General features: G+C 41.2%; 3 protein-coding genes across 3 annotated transcripts; 1 reads left to right on the top strand and 2 right to left on the bottom strand.

Moving 5' to 3' along the window:
• Positions 1–537: 537 nt before the first annotated feature.
• Positions 538–843, top strand: LOC131695941 (histone H2B, gonadal-like; the record flags this gene model as incomplete). Its single annotated transcript, XM_058984470.1, has 1 exon — positions 538–843. A coding segment is annotated over one exon (306 nt), but the record flags the coding sequence as incomplete, so codon positions are not given.
• Positions 844–1,184: 341 nt separating this feature from the next.
• On the bottom strand, positions 1,185–2,480 carry LOC131695940 (histone H1A, sperm-like). Its single transcript, XM_058984469.1, has 2 exons — positions 1,926–2,480; positions 1,185–1,211 (listed from the first exon to the last, which is right to left on the bottom strand). Exons 1-2 carry the CDS (start codon positions 2,478–2,480, stop codon positions 1,185–1,187), a joined length of 582 nt encoding a protein of 193 aa, XP_058840452.1.
• Positions 2,481–7,642: 5,162 nt separating this feature from the next.
• On the bottom strand, positions 7,643–7,954 carry LOC131695886 (histone H4-like). The gene has a single exon (XM_058984420.1). It carries the CDS (start codon positions 7,952–7,954, stop codon positions 7,643–7,645), a length of 312 nt encoding a protein of 103 aa, XP_058840403.1.
• Between the last annotated feature and the right edge of the window lie 6,453 nt (positions 7,955–14,407).

Genomic DNA, 14,407 nt, shown 5'->3' with positions numbered 1-14,407 from the left:
CAATACGAATAATCAAAGGAACAAACATGTAGTGAACCTATATATAAACTTTTCATTATTTTATTGTTTATTTGCTGCACCATTTTGACGGCTCTGTGCGGGATGGGCTGAAAATTTTCACTTTTCCGAGTCGTTTTCGAAAGATTTTTCAAAACACTATTTTTCCGTTGATAATGAATGTCCTACATATTCCAAAATTTAATACAACATTGGTACAAATATTTTCGACAAAATGCCGAAGAAATTGATTAAATCCATTCAGTACAACAAAAGATATAAGCGTTCAAAATCTTACATCATTTTTCTGCCGAAATTTTGAAAAGGGGCCCCTATATTGAAAGGTAAGTCGTTAGTCACGACAAAAAAAAAAAAAAAAATTTGCTACCAATCAGTCAGCGCAGTTCGCATCGAGAGCGTTAACAGCAGCACAACCACGTCGTTACTATGGCACCGAAAGCCAGCGGAAAGGCTGTGAAAAAATCCGGCGGCGGCGGTGGCAAGGCACAGAAGAACATCGCCACAAAAGCAGGAGGAGGAGAGAAGAAGAAGCGAAAGCAACGGCGCAAGGAAAGCTACGCTATCTACATCTACAAGGTGCTGAAGCAGGTCCATCCGGACACCGGTGTCTCGTCGAAGGCGATGAGCATCATGAATAGCTTCGTGAACGACATCTTCGAGCGTATTGCTAACGAAGCATCTCGTCTGGCCCATTACAACCGACGGTCGACGATCACCTCCCGCGAGGTACAGACCGCCGTTCGTTTGCTGTTACCGGGAGAGCTGGCGAAACATGCCGTATCGGAAGGTACCAAGGCCGTTACCAAGTATACCAGCTCGAAGTAAACGTGTCGCCCGCCCCGCCGCCGGATGTCACACACCACCACCCCATCGTCATCGGCCCTTTTCAGGGCCACCAAAACACGTTCTGGTAAAGAGTTGAATTGAAATGTGTACACATAGTTTATATAAACATTAGTTGTTGTTGTTTGTTTGTTTGTTTGTTTCATTAGAGCAAAAACGTCGTTGTCATTTTTGTTTCTCTGTCCATTTTTCAAATCATCACCAAATCAATTGCTGTAGTTTGTGGAAGTAGTCTTTCCCCTTACCGCTAGTTGATTGTTTTTGTTAAGACGGAAAACGGTCTTTTTTCTACCCCTTTATCGTCTATATTCTACTCAGTCAGTCTAAAACAGCCCCTGCGTATGAAAATTCTGCCGCAAAAAGAACACATTTCTGGATCATACTTGTTAATACAATGCACTTCCCAGCCTTCAAACTTCTGATCTGCGTTGAACGTTAATAATTAAATACCCAACACAATTCATAATCGCAAAGTTGAACAATACAATACGTTCGTCAATTTAGGCTAAAAAATCGGTAATTATCGTTCGTTCGTTTGTTTATTGTGCCAGCCAATTTTTCTCTGTTTTATTATAGCCAAAATAAGCGCGTTGTTTGCTAATCAGAGTAATATTATACTTGCTCTGTTTGTTTGTTTGTTTGTTAAGGCAACAGAAAACCACGGCCTACTATTAATTTACCTGTACGTACGTACGTTTATCTGAGCAAGAAACCGCGCCTATTTACTATAGTGATTTGTTTAATCAAACTAACGACGACTGATTTATCTTGCCAATCGGCAGCCAGTTGAATGCGGGTGTGTGCGCGCGCTGCTGCTCAAGCTAGAAAACTCATGGGGGGAACGGAGCATTAACGGAAAATAAGCATCAATCAATTCTTTACAATTTTGTTAGTCCTGAAAAGGACTGTTGTTTTGGGGGGACGCGCACGTTGTCGGGAATTTACTTCTTGCCGGCGGTGACCTTCTTCGGGGCGGTGGCGGCCTTCTTTGGCTTAGGTGCCCTCGGCTTGTTCGCTGCAGCCTTCGATGGTTTGGTGGCTTTCTGTTTAGTGGCAGCCGTTACCGCCTTTGCAGGGGCAGCAGCTTTCGCTTTCTTCGTAGCCGATTTCTTAGCGGCCGGGATCGCCGCCTTTGGCTTGCTGGTCTTCTCACCACCACCAGCCGGCGGATTTTTCTTCTCCCCGGATTTAGTAGCCGATTTCTTCGGTTTTTTCGCTGCACCCGATGGTGGTTTCTTATCGCCAGCCGGTTTCTTTGCTTCGACCGTCACCTTAAACGATCCGGAAGCACCGGTACCCTTGGTCTGGGTGATGTTTCCCTTCTCGACACCCGTTTTCAAAGCCTTCCGGATAAACGGAGCCAGCCTGGCGACGTCACACATGTAGTTGGCGGCGATGTACTTTTTGATCGCCTGCAGTGATGATCCGCTCCGTTCCTTCAGGGTCCGGATGGCAGCCAGAACCATCTCACTCACTGGTGGATGGGTTGAAGATTTTTTCGGTTTCTTGGCGTCACTCTTGCTAGCCTTGGCCGCCTGCTTCGGTGGCGCTTTGGCGGCTGGCGGAGAGGCGACGACGGCAGGGGCCGTAGCAGCAACGTCGATAGCAGTTTCAGCCATTGCGCGTTCGTTTGGTTTGGTTTTCTTCCACACACACAGTTGTAGACGACGAGTCGATGGATGCACGATGATGCAAGTCTGCGAATATGATAACCGGGGGTCCGGTGTCTGTTGTTTAGGATCGTATTCATCGGCTCTGTTTGGGAACGCGTAGATGACGGTTGGAAGTTACTATTCGATCGGTGCCGGTAAAATTTTACGGACTGTTGTTTTAAATCAACCAAAATCGAATTACTGCTTGTGAAAAGTACACTGGAAGTTTGCATTCAATTTACTGCACTGTCCGCACCGTCCAAACTAACACCCGCTGAACATTCTGTTTTAAGCGTATGGCCGAATATTATCAAATCATGTATCCGACTATGGCGGCACGTGCAAACTGAATTGTGGAAAATAGGTTAATTTGAACCTTCTAGCAATTGGAAAACCTTTTCGGTGCTATCCAATCGAAAGAAAACTTCTCTCTATATAAAATTATTTCATTTTTGTACATATTTGCTCGAGCGGAAGTGCTCGTAATTTGGCGACCTGCGGAAAACGTTTCGGTCGGCTGGTCCTTTGCTGAAAACTTTCGTTATTAAAATTACTAAAACAAAAAAAGTTAACGGGTGGCAACACAAATTTTGGATTTTTTTTCTCAACCTGTCAAAAAAAAAGACAAACGATTCGATTGAAATTAGAAGATACGTTCTCCATTGTTGGCCAAAAATTAGTGAACATTTCAAACCGATCCGTAATTGGATGCTGTTCGGCGAAGCTTCCGTTTGATGTCGGAACAGGCGCGTAGTACGGCGTCTACGTCAACTTTGCTAATGCATTTCGTGATCTTCTACCAATCAACTTGTTTGCAATTCGTGGCTCTCAAAACGAAATCCCGAAGAAATCTGCGATTGGGCGACACTGAAGCAAATTGTGAAGCGGGTTGTGCTTTTTAGGGTACAAATGGGATCGAGTGGGTATTCGGGAACGATTGTTTTTTTTTTTTTTTTGCTTTTTTTTGCGAGGGAAGTAACTTGCTTCGTGCAAAACAAAATATTTAGCCAAAATAATTTTTTTTATCAACCGGCAAGCGGCATTGAGATTGCACCGTCGAAAGGTGTTGTAAACAGTCGACGGCGCAACGTTTTCCCCTTTGAAATATTGTACCGTGCACTTTTCGCCGAGATTCTTGTGTTGCTCGTAGAACCGTACAACGCGCTCGCGAAATGCTTTCTTGTTTCGACGGCAGAGACAGACAGAGAGAAATACCTCGAAAAAAATCCAACATTTTAGTTGCGGATTTTGATTTTAGTGCTCTAATCATCAGTGTTATTTCGAATTGCTTTGGCTAACTCAAAATTCTATTATTTAGGATGTACTGATCAACTCGCTACATCGTTGTGTACATGGCTGTGAGCTGATAAACCGCACGCGTCGACCATCACACCCAGGCGCTTCAGCGCACGCATCGATGGGAACGCTTGTCCCCCGACACAGATCACAAGCTGGACTTTTTTACGGTTGCTCAATCTCTCTCTCTCTCTCTCTCTCTCTCTCTCTCTCTCTCTCTCTCTCTCTCTCTCTCTCTCTCTCTCTCTCTCTCTCTCTCTCTTCCTGTGTGTGTGTGTGTGTGTGTGTTGTAATTGCTTCCTGATTGATACAGTACTAACTCACCAGCCATCAACTTTACTTTTATCATTCAGACCAATTAAAGGTACGCAAATTCATAGGTAGACAGGTAGGTGAAAGCGTGGTAAGCTAAAACGTGCGCGCGCGAAAAAAAGAGTCGGTCGGCGGTTCGTTGCTATCGAGAAACGAGCCGTTTTGTCCCATGATACGCAAGCTCAGGAGAAAGAAAAAGATAGGTGGGTAATGTCTGCGACATAACCGGAGAGATGTAGAATACATAAGGAACACGTTCTTCAAATATGTTGATACTCATTAGGATTTTCGGACAAAAGGTGATTTGGGCGAGGAATATTTCAAATTATTCTTTACAAAAATGATGGTGGTCCTGAAAAGGACCGGTTTTGTTGGCGTTGTTGGCCTTGGTGAGGGAGATGGCTAACGATGAAATTAATTGTTAGCATGAGGAAGTCGCGTAGTACTGGCCAATGGAAGAACAGATAATAATTGATTCCTGAAAATCAATTTTTCTTTATTCATGTAAATTATACATACTTACAAATCTAACAGAAGATTCCTGATCATATTTCTGAATCATTAGTGCGAACATTGTGTAATTTGGTTAAGTACAATGAAAGTTACAAACTTTCCAAACTCGACCTTCTGTTCATTCAGAAATATTGAAATGGGGTGTCGTGGTCACAATAAAAAAAGATGGGTAGGTAATGTCTGTCACATAACCGGAGCGTCGTGATTTCAATTCGAGACGTTAATTTAAATCTAATAATATTCAACAGAATCACGTTTGAATGGGAAATTTTCAAATAATTCTCTATGGTAATAATGGTGGTTCTGAAAAGAACCTTTGGTATCGGCGTTGGTGTTGATGGTGATGCGCTGGATCGTTGGATATTTTTGGCATGATAGTTACGTGCCTGGTGAACTGTTTTGTAGCCTCGAACAAAACGACAAGACTGGCTTCTTCGGGTACCATTACGGCTGAACTTTATAAGCTTAGCTCGACTTTGAAATCCTGCACAATCTCACGAATCAGACACTGGTAGGGCCATTTTGTTTGCTACTAGCACGGAGCTGCACAAAAAATCATTTAATGCAGTTAGTTCACGGGGGCTGCCAAAAAGCTTGAATAGAAGCATGCGACTTCAACGTTTCTCTTAAACACATGCAACAACACATTCGTTTTGGTAATACTGATAATAACAGTAGAAAGGAATGGAAAAGCAGTGCACGAAACGAGCGAGAGGATAATTTAAATTTTTGTTCCGTGTGCAAGCTACTTCTTTCCACACAACGTATTATGTTGCTTGTTGAAAATTTGCTACACACCTTAAAATAAAAGTTTCAGTTTAACTCTCACTAGAACACAATTGATTGGTCCTGAAAAGAACCGTTGCTTTTATTGTAATTTACGCCCACTCCCACAAACCGACCAAGTAGGCATCAGTGGCTTCATTACGGCTGAGTTTTGTAAGCGTAGCTCGACTTTGAAGTAATACACAACCTTACGAACCAGACGCTGGAATGTTAGCCAGCGGATTAGTTGCTCCGTTGCCCTTTAGTTGGGGCGAAATACTAGCATGGCGACAGTTCCTGATCGGTAGTTGGTTGCGATGGGCCACCAGTAGCTGGGGCACTTTTGCGGACAGTCATCATCGCCAACTGCTTTCCTCCGGTGGACTGGCTGCTTGCTAGTGCTTGAACGAATACGAATGATAAGAAAAACCGACCGACCAATATTCATATATGAAAACACAAGAAAGCACTACTATCGCTCTCCCGCTCGTTTTCGTGCCATTCCTGTGCCTTTCCTTTCCGTTCGGCTACCAATACTAGCATAACCAAAACGAATATTCTGTCTTTCCATCGCCTTCAATCTAGTGGCCAGTGCTAGCAAACTTGCATGTTCAGTTTTTCAATAACAACATTCAAACAATATTTTCAAAGAATGCTGCAGATTTGAAAAGAAGGAAATGATTTTCACAAATTTAAATTCTTTCGTGTTATTTGTTAGCGCTGATAAAGGCTATTTAGTTTGCTACTAGCAAGGAGCTGCACAAACAAATCGATTTATGCAGTTAATCAACGGAGGCTGCCAAAAAGTTCGAATAAAAGCATGCGACTAGTGTACTTTGCATGTTCTATATTTTATCAATACTAGAGAGGATCAATAAAATAATTCAAATTGTTATAGCGACATGCAATTGTGGCAACACTGGCCATGAGATGGTGGGGGAACACGCACATTCGTTTTAGTTATGATGGTAGTAGCAGCAGAAAGGAATGGAAAAGCAGTGCACGAAAACGAGCGAGAGAAGATAATTTAAATTCTCTTTCTTTCTTTCCACACATCGTATTTCTTATATTGCTTTCTGAAAATTATTGGTTATACACCATAAAATGTAAATTTCAGTTTAACTCTTATTGGAACACAATTAATTGGTCCTGTAAAGAACCGTTTATTGTTTTATTGAGGGAGCATAATTCAGACGCACTCCCCGCGGACACGGTGAGCTAGAAAGCACTATTTTGCATTCTCGAACAAACCGACCAAGTAGGCATCGTTGGCTTCTCGGGGCATCATTACGACTGAGCTTTGTAAGCGTACCTCGACTTTGCAGTCCTGCACAATCTCACGACCCAGACGCTGGAACGATAGCCTACTCTGTTGCCCTTTAGTTGGGGCGAAATTCTTGCAGGGCGACAGTTCCTGATCGGGTTGCGATGAGTCACCAGTAGCTGGGGCACTTTTTCCGCCGTCGTCATCGCCGACTGCTTTTCTTCGGTGGACTGGCTGCTTGCTAGTGCTTGAACGAATACGAATGATGAGAAAAACCGACCGACAGATATTTATATAATCGCGCTAATATGCACTACTATCGCTTTCTCGCTCGTTCTCGTGCCGTGCATGAGCCTTTCCTTTCCGTCCGGCTTCTAATGGCCTAACCAAAGGAATATGCCGTCTTTCCCCCACCAAGTGCTCTCGTCAAGCAACCCAATGCGAATAACCATACGAACAAACATGTAATGGACCTATATATAAACTTTTCATTATTTTATTGTTCGGTTGGTCTACCATAACGACGGCTCTGTGCGGGATGGGCTGAAAATTTTCACTTTTCCGAGTCGTTTTCGAAAGATTTTTCAAAACACATTTTTTTGTTATTAGTACATGTTATACATACTTCAAATTTTAATACAGCATAGAGGAACATATTTGCAACAAATTGGCCTAAAAATCAAATCATTCTGTTAAGTATGATAAAAGTTATTAACGTTCAAAATCTGACGCGGCGCCGCAGCCGATATTTTGAAACGGGACCCCTATATTGAAACCTTAAATGTATTCTACATTAAAAGGAAATGCATATATGAAAAAAGGGAAACCCAGCGACTGAGCGCGTTGTAGTGTTACGACGGTCTCTCGCATATCCATCAAAATCGCACATTAAACAGTACGCCCCTGCAACGTGGATGAAAATTATGAAGGATACATTTCAAACTAATTCTTTTTTCTAAACATTTGGTCGTGGTAGGGCTTAACCACCAAAACCGTACAATGTGCGTCCCTGGCGTTTAAGCGCATAGACGACATCCATCGCAGTGACGGTCTTCCGTTTGGCATGTTCAGTGTACGTCACAGCGTCCCGGATAACGTTTTCCAGAAAAATCTTCAGCACACCACGGGTTTCCTCGTATATCAAACCGGAGATTCGCTTCACTCCTCCACGTCGAGCCAGACGACGAATGGCGGGTTTGGTGATGCCCTGGATATTGTCACGAAGCACCTTGCGGTGCCGCTTAGCGCCTCCCTTGCCGAGCCCTTTGCCTCCTTTGCCACGGCCAGTCATCTTCTTGGTTGTTGTAGGTAATAACTTAGTAGGCTAGCGCAGCACACCTGCAGCAGCGAGATTCCAATACCGAATGTTGCAATTCGGCCCATTGAGTAGCGCTTTTATACTGATGCACACACATTCTCAGTCGCCGCCGCATAGGAAGATTACCATGGCTGCTATCTATATGCTTACTCGTGATGTGTTGGTTTGAAGGGGAAATAGCGCGAACACGAAGTTCACTGTTGCCACTGTTTTAGTAGCTTGGGATTGCCGAAATCTGCTTTATCCGGACTAATGCTGACATGGTAGCATTTTCCCTGGAAAACGATTGCCCGGAAATTGATTCTCCTGAAAAAGAAAGAAAGAAAAAGTAAATCGAAAAACAAACGGGTTTTTTTTTTTAACTTATAAAGATTTTCTATACATCCGTCTACATGGTACGTTATATTGGCTTCTATGGTACTTAAATATCGATATCTGATACTGATCTATGATGGAACAAATTGTTACTGATGAACAAACTATTTCTGTTTGATATTCTTCTACTGTTGGAATTTTATTGATTTCTAGGCGATTTTTTTTGCTCATACATAGTTTTTCTTTTTAGGAATATTTTTTTGCAAATCTAATGAAAAGCTGAAAAAATCAAGTCTGGCAACACTGGCTCCGGAATGGAAATGGTGGGGGAAGTATAGTAGCCGAATCGAACCGTATACAGAACGAAAAGGCACATGGCACGTACACGAGCGAGACAGGCGATAGTAGTGTTTATTCGCGACTATAAAAAAAGATGGGTGGGTAATGTCTAGGACATAACCGGAGTGTCGTGACTACTCGTTTGACTTGTAATTCAAATCGAATGATACTCAATGAAATATGTGGGATTGTTTCAAGTTATTCTTTATAATAATTATGGTGGTTTTGAAAAGAACCTTTATTGTTGGCGTCTGCGTTGATAGGGGATGCGCTGGATTCTAAGCTGGTTGAGACATTCATTCATGAAATGAACAATTTTCTTCCTTTGAAATATCAATGTTAAAATCTCTCGAAACAACCATCGGAATCTTTTTCGTACAAAAATGAACACACTTAGCAAAAACCTAGGAGCGGGTAATGTCCGGGACATAACCGCGATGATCATATTCTTAAAATTCTGCTTGTATCTCTTTCAAATGGCTAAATTTTACGCATTAAGTTCGATTCACCGGGCTCAGCGAAATTTTCCTGGGGATCCCGTTCGTTAGTATATTCAGCAAAACAATTTTATTAACGAGTTCTCCGCATTGAATACAGGTCAATAATTTCATATAATGATTTCAACAAGCAGACAATGTGCATGTATGACAGGTGGGAGTGTTCTGAAGTGTTTTTAGTGGAGGTAACAACATAAAATCATGTATTGGACATTTTACAATGATTCTCCTTAACCCTGCAAAACCACGGGGTTGGCAGCAGAGGGTTAAGTTGTTTGGAAGAGATGACAGTTAATATATGATAACTAAAAATATAAAATTGTTCTATAAATTGCAAAGTTATTGCCGCGTTGACCTGAAAATTTGTCATTTCATTCATAAAGGAACAATCATTGAAATTATGTCAATTTATGCTTTGCAAGATTTGAAATAACTTCGAAGTGTGGTCACGACACCCCTGTTATGTCATATACATCACCAACCCATCTTTTCATCATTCGTTTTGGTGTAGCTTTCGCTTAGTGTCAGAGTTGCGACATTCACTGATTTTCTTGGAAGGATTTGCAAAAACCTTCGAGTTTGTAGATTAGAAAAACATTTTCTCATGATTCACTGGTAAAAGTACAGAATTACCAAGCGCAAACTTAATACTAGTTAATAAAAGAAACTTTCTAATTAAATTCTTTTTCCATTTTACATTCGTCCTAATAAGGACGGTTTGTAGATAGCTATGTTGATACAAGACGGGAATCTTTTAAAACAATTAAAACCTTACCGACGATTGTTTTTACTGCGTACATACATCTTTCCCCTTTCGCAGCTCACTCCGAATGAGTACGCCTCGCATCAAGGTGTTCCTATTTATAGACTTTACAATGCAGATGGAAGGCCGTCCTTTTGTTCGATAAATGAAAATATTTTCATCATTCGTTTTGGTGTAGCTTTCGCTTAGTAGTAGAGTTGCCACATTCTATGATTTTCTTGGAAGGATTTGCAAAAACCTTCGAGTTTGTAGATTAGAAAAACATTTTCTCATGATTCACTGGTAAAAGTACAGAATTACCAAGCGCAAACTTAATACTAGTTAATAAAAGAAACTTTCTAATTAAATTCTTTTTCCATTTTGCCTTCGTCCTGATAAGGACGGTTTGTCTATGTTGATACAAGACGGGAATCTTTTAAAACAATTCAAACCTTGCCGACGATTGTTTTTACTGCGTACATACATCTTTCCCCTTTCGCAGCTCACACCGAATGAGCACAGTTTTCATCATGGTGTTCCTATTTATAGACTTTACAATGCAGATGGAAGGCCGTCCTTTTGTTCGATTAATGAAAATATTTTCATCATTCGTTTTGGTGTAGCTTTCGCTTAGTAGCAGAGTTGCCACATTCACTGATTTTCTTGGAAGGATTTGCAAAAACCTTCGAGTTTGTAGATTAGAAAAACATTTTCTCATGATTCACTGGTAAAAGTACAGAATTACCAAGCGCAAACTTAATACTAGTTAATAAAAGAAACTTTCTAATTAAATTCTATGTTTGTCTATGTTGATACAAGACGGGAATCTTTTAAAACAATTCAAACCTTGCCGACGATTGTTTTTACTGCGTACATACATCTTTCCCCTTTCGCAGCTCACACCGAATGAGCACAGTTTTCATCATGGTGTTCCTATTTATAGACTTTACAATGCAGATGGAAGGCCGTCCTTTTGTTCGATAAATGAAAATATTTTCATCATTCGTTTTGGTGTAGCTTTCGCTTAGTGGCAGAGTTGCCACATTCACTGATTTTCTTGGAAGGATTTGCAAAAACCTTCGGGTTTGTAGATTAGAAAAACATTTTCTTACGATTCACAGGTAAAAGTACAGAATTACCAAGTGCAAACTTAATACTAGTTAATAAAAGAAACTTTCTAATTAAATTCTTTTTCCATTTTGCCTTCGTCCTGATAAGGACGGTTTGTCTATGTTGATACAAGACGGGAATCTTTTAAAACAATTCAAACCTTGCCGAAGATTGTTTTTACTGCGTACATACATCTTTCCCCTTTCGCAGCTCACACCGAATGAGCACAGTTTTCATCATGGTGTTCCTATTTATAGACTTTACAATGCAGATGGAAGGCCGTCCTTTTGTTCGATAAATGAAAATATTTTCATCATTCGTTTTGGTGTAGCTTTCGCTTAGTAGCAGAGTTGCCACATTCACTGATTTTCTTGGAAGGATTTGCAAAAACCTTCGAGTTTGTAGATTAGAAAAACATTTTCTCATGATTCACTGGTAAAAGTACAGAATTACCAAGCGCAAACTTAATACTAGTTAATAAAAGAAACTTTCTAATTAAATTCTTTTTCCATTTTGCCTTCGTCCTGATAAGGACGGTTTGTCTATGTTGATACAAGACGGGAATCTTTTAAAACAATTCAAACCTTGCCGACGATTGTTTTTACTGCGTACATACATCTTTCCCCTTTCGCAGCTCACACCGAATGAGCACAGTTTTCATCATGGTGTTCCTATTTATAGACTTTACAATGCAGATGGAAGGCCGTCCTTTTGTTCGATAAATGAAAATATTTTCATCATTCGTTTTGGTGTAGCTTTCGCTTAGTGGCAGAGTTGCCACATTCACTGATTTTCTTGGAAGGATTTGCAAAAACCTTCGGGTTTGTAGATTAGAAAAACATTTTCTTACGATTCACAGGTAAAAGTACAGAATTACCAAGTGCAAACTTAATACTAGTTAATAAAAGAAACTTTCTAATTAAATTCTTTTTCCATTTTGCCTTCGTCCTGATAAGGACGGTTTGTCTATGTTGATACAAGACGGGAATCTTTTAAAACAATTCAAACCTTGCCGAAGATTGTTTTTACTGCGTACATACATCTTTCCCCTTTCGCAGCTCACACCGAATGAGCACAGTTTTCATCATGGTGTTCCTATTTATAGACTTTACAATGCAGATGGAAGGCCGTCCTTTTGTTCGATAAATAAAAATATTTTCATCATTCGTTTTGGTGTAGCTTTCGCTTAGTAGCAGAGTTGTCACATTCACTGATTTTCTTGGAAGGATTTGCAAAAACCTTCGAGTTTGTAGATTAGAAAAACATTTTCTCATGATTCACTGGTAAAAGTACAGAATTACCAAGCGCAAACTTAATACTAGTTAATAAAAGAAACTTTCTAATTAAATTCTTTTTCCATTTTGCCTTCGTCCTGATAAGGACGGTTTGTCTATGTTGATACAAGACGGGAATCTTTTAAAACAATTCAAACCTTGCCGAAGATTGTTTTTACTGCGTACATCCATACAATCTTTCCCCTTTCGTAGCTCACACCGAATGAGTACGCTTTGCAGCCTTCGATGTTTTGGTAGCATTTTTAGTGGCAGTTACTACCGCCTTTTCAGTGACTGCGTTTCTTAGCCTTTGGCTTTTTGGCCTTCTCACCGCCACCACCGTTTTTCCTCTCTCCGGTGGTAGCCAATTTGATTGGTCGTCCGATGCAGCTTCTCACGACCACGCACGTCTGTTATGCACTGCGTCTTACACACGTCTGGCTTTGAGAAAAGCTGCGACACCCCTATTTATAGGTTTTATCATTAATGTTGATTCTCATTTAAAGTAGTTTTTGAACTATTTAAACAAATTTTATATAGCAAACAACGTATCGGTAGCAAGCGTTGAACGTTTTCCTTCCGATTTATGAAACAAGATTGGCAATCCGTTTAGTAGAAGAAAAGTTATTAAGGTTCAAATTGTACGTAACGCTTTCGCTAATATTCACTACTATCGCTTTCTCGCTCGTTCTCGTGGCGTGCATGAGCCTTTCCTTTCCGCCCGGGTTCTAATGACATAACCGAAACTAATATGCCGGCTTTCCCCCACCAACTGCTCTCGTCAAGCAACCCAATACGAATAATCAAAGGAACAAACATGTAGTGAACCTATATATAAACTTTTCATTATTTTATTGTTTATTTGCTGCACCATTTTGACGGCTCTGTGCGGGATGGGCTGAAAATTTTCACTTTTCCGAGTCGATTTCGAAAGATTTTTCAAAACACTATTTTTCCGTTGATAATGAATGTCCTACATATTCCAAAATTTAATACAACATTGGTACAAATATTTTCGACAAAATGCCGAAGAAATTGATTAAATCCATTCAGTACAACAAAAGATATAAGCGTTCAAAATCTTACATCATTTTTCTGCCGAAATTTTGAAAAGGGGCCCCTATATTGAAAGGTAAGTCGTTAGTCACGACAAAAAATCGGTCGGTCTGTTTTGGTCATCATTCGTCGTTTGAACAGCATCACAGTGGTATCAGTAGTAGAGCAGAATTTTCGCGCCATGGCCCGTACGAAACAGACCGCCCGCAAGTCCACCGGAGGGAAAGCTCCCCGCAAACAGTTGGCAACGAAGGCTGCCCGTAAAAGTGCCCCAGCTACGGGTGGCGTTAAGAAGCCCCATCGCTACAGACCAGGAACTGTCGCGCTGCGAGAAATTCGTCGCTATCAGAAGTCGACAGAGCTACTAATCCGCAAGCTGCCCTTCCAGCGTCTGGTTCGTGAGATCGCGCAGGACTTCAAAACCGATCTGCGCTTCCAGAGCTCAGCCGTCATGGCCCTTCAAGAAGCCAGCGAGGCTTACCTGGTTGGTTTGTTCGAGGATACCAATCTGTGCGCTATCCATGCCAAGCGAGTGACCATCATGCCGAAAGACATCCAACTGGCTCGCCGGATCCGTGGGGAGCGGGCCTAAATTTGGTGTGTGCCCATCACCCCCCAGAACGAAACAGCAACAAACGGTCCTTTTCAGGACCACAACCAATCATATTTTACTAAGAATTATTAGCAGAAATTTTCCGTTTCCCTCCAAAAATGCTCAGGCGGGTGGCTGTGTGTGTTTGTTAGACAGCACGCCGATGGGGGATTTTTTGCCAGCAGCACCACCTCGTACCGATCGACAGTAGTAGCGTGTGAAAAACAAGACCCATTGAGGGAAATCTTGCGCGGCCGATTTGTGATTTAGCACCAAATCGATGAGTGAACTTTTGAGAGATTGGGTGAAATCGTCAATGCCATGATATGAGGGAAACTATTATTAAGCGTCTGACGAGCATTGCAAAAAAAAAAAACTTGTGCAATGCTCACAGAAATGTACGTTGATGATTATCGGAGTGAAAATCAAATTAACTCTTTTTATCAGAAGAAAATAGTCGCCCTGAAAAGGGCGGTTTTTACGGCTAGAAAGGAGCGGGAT

This window comes from Topomyia yanbarensis, unplaced genomic scaffold (assembly GCF_030247195.1).
Source record: "Topomyia yanbarensis strain Yona2022 unplaced genomic scaffold, ASM3024719v1 HiC_scaffold_6, whole genome shotgun sequence".
In the NCBI taxonomy this organism is placed as follows: Eukaryota; Metazoa; Arthropoda; class Insecta; order Diptera; family Culicidae; genus Topomyia; species Topomyia yanbarensis.
Note: the sequence above shows the minus strand (reverse complement) of the source record. Positions and strands in the feature narration are given on the sequence as shown.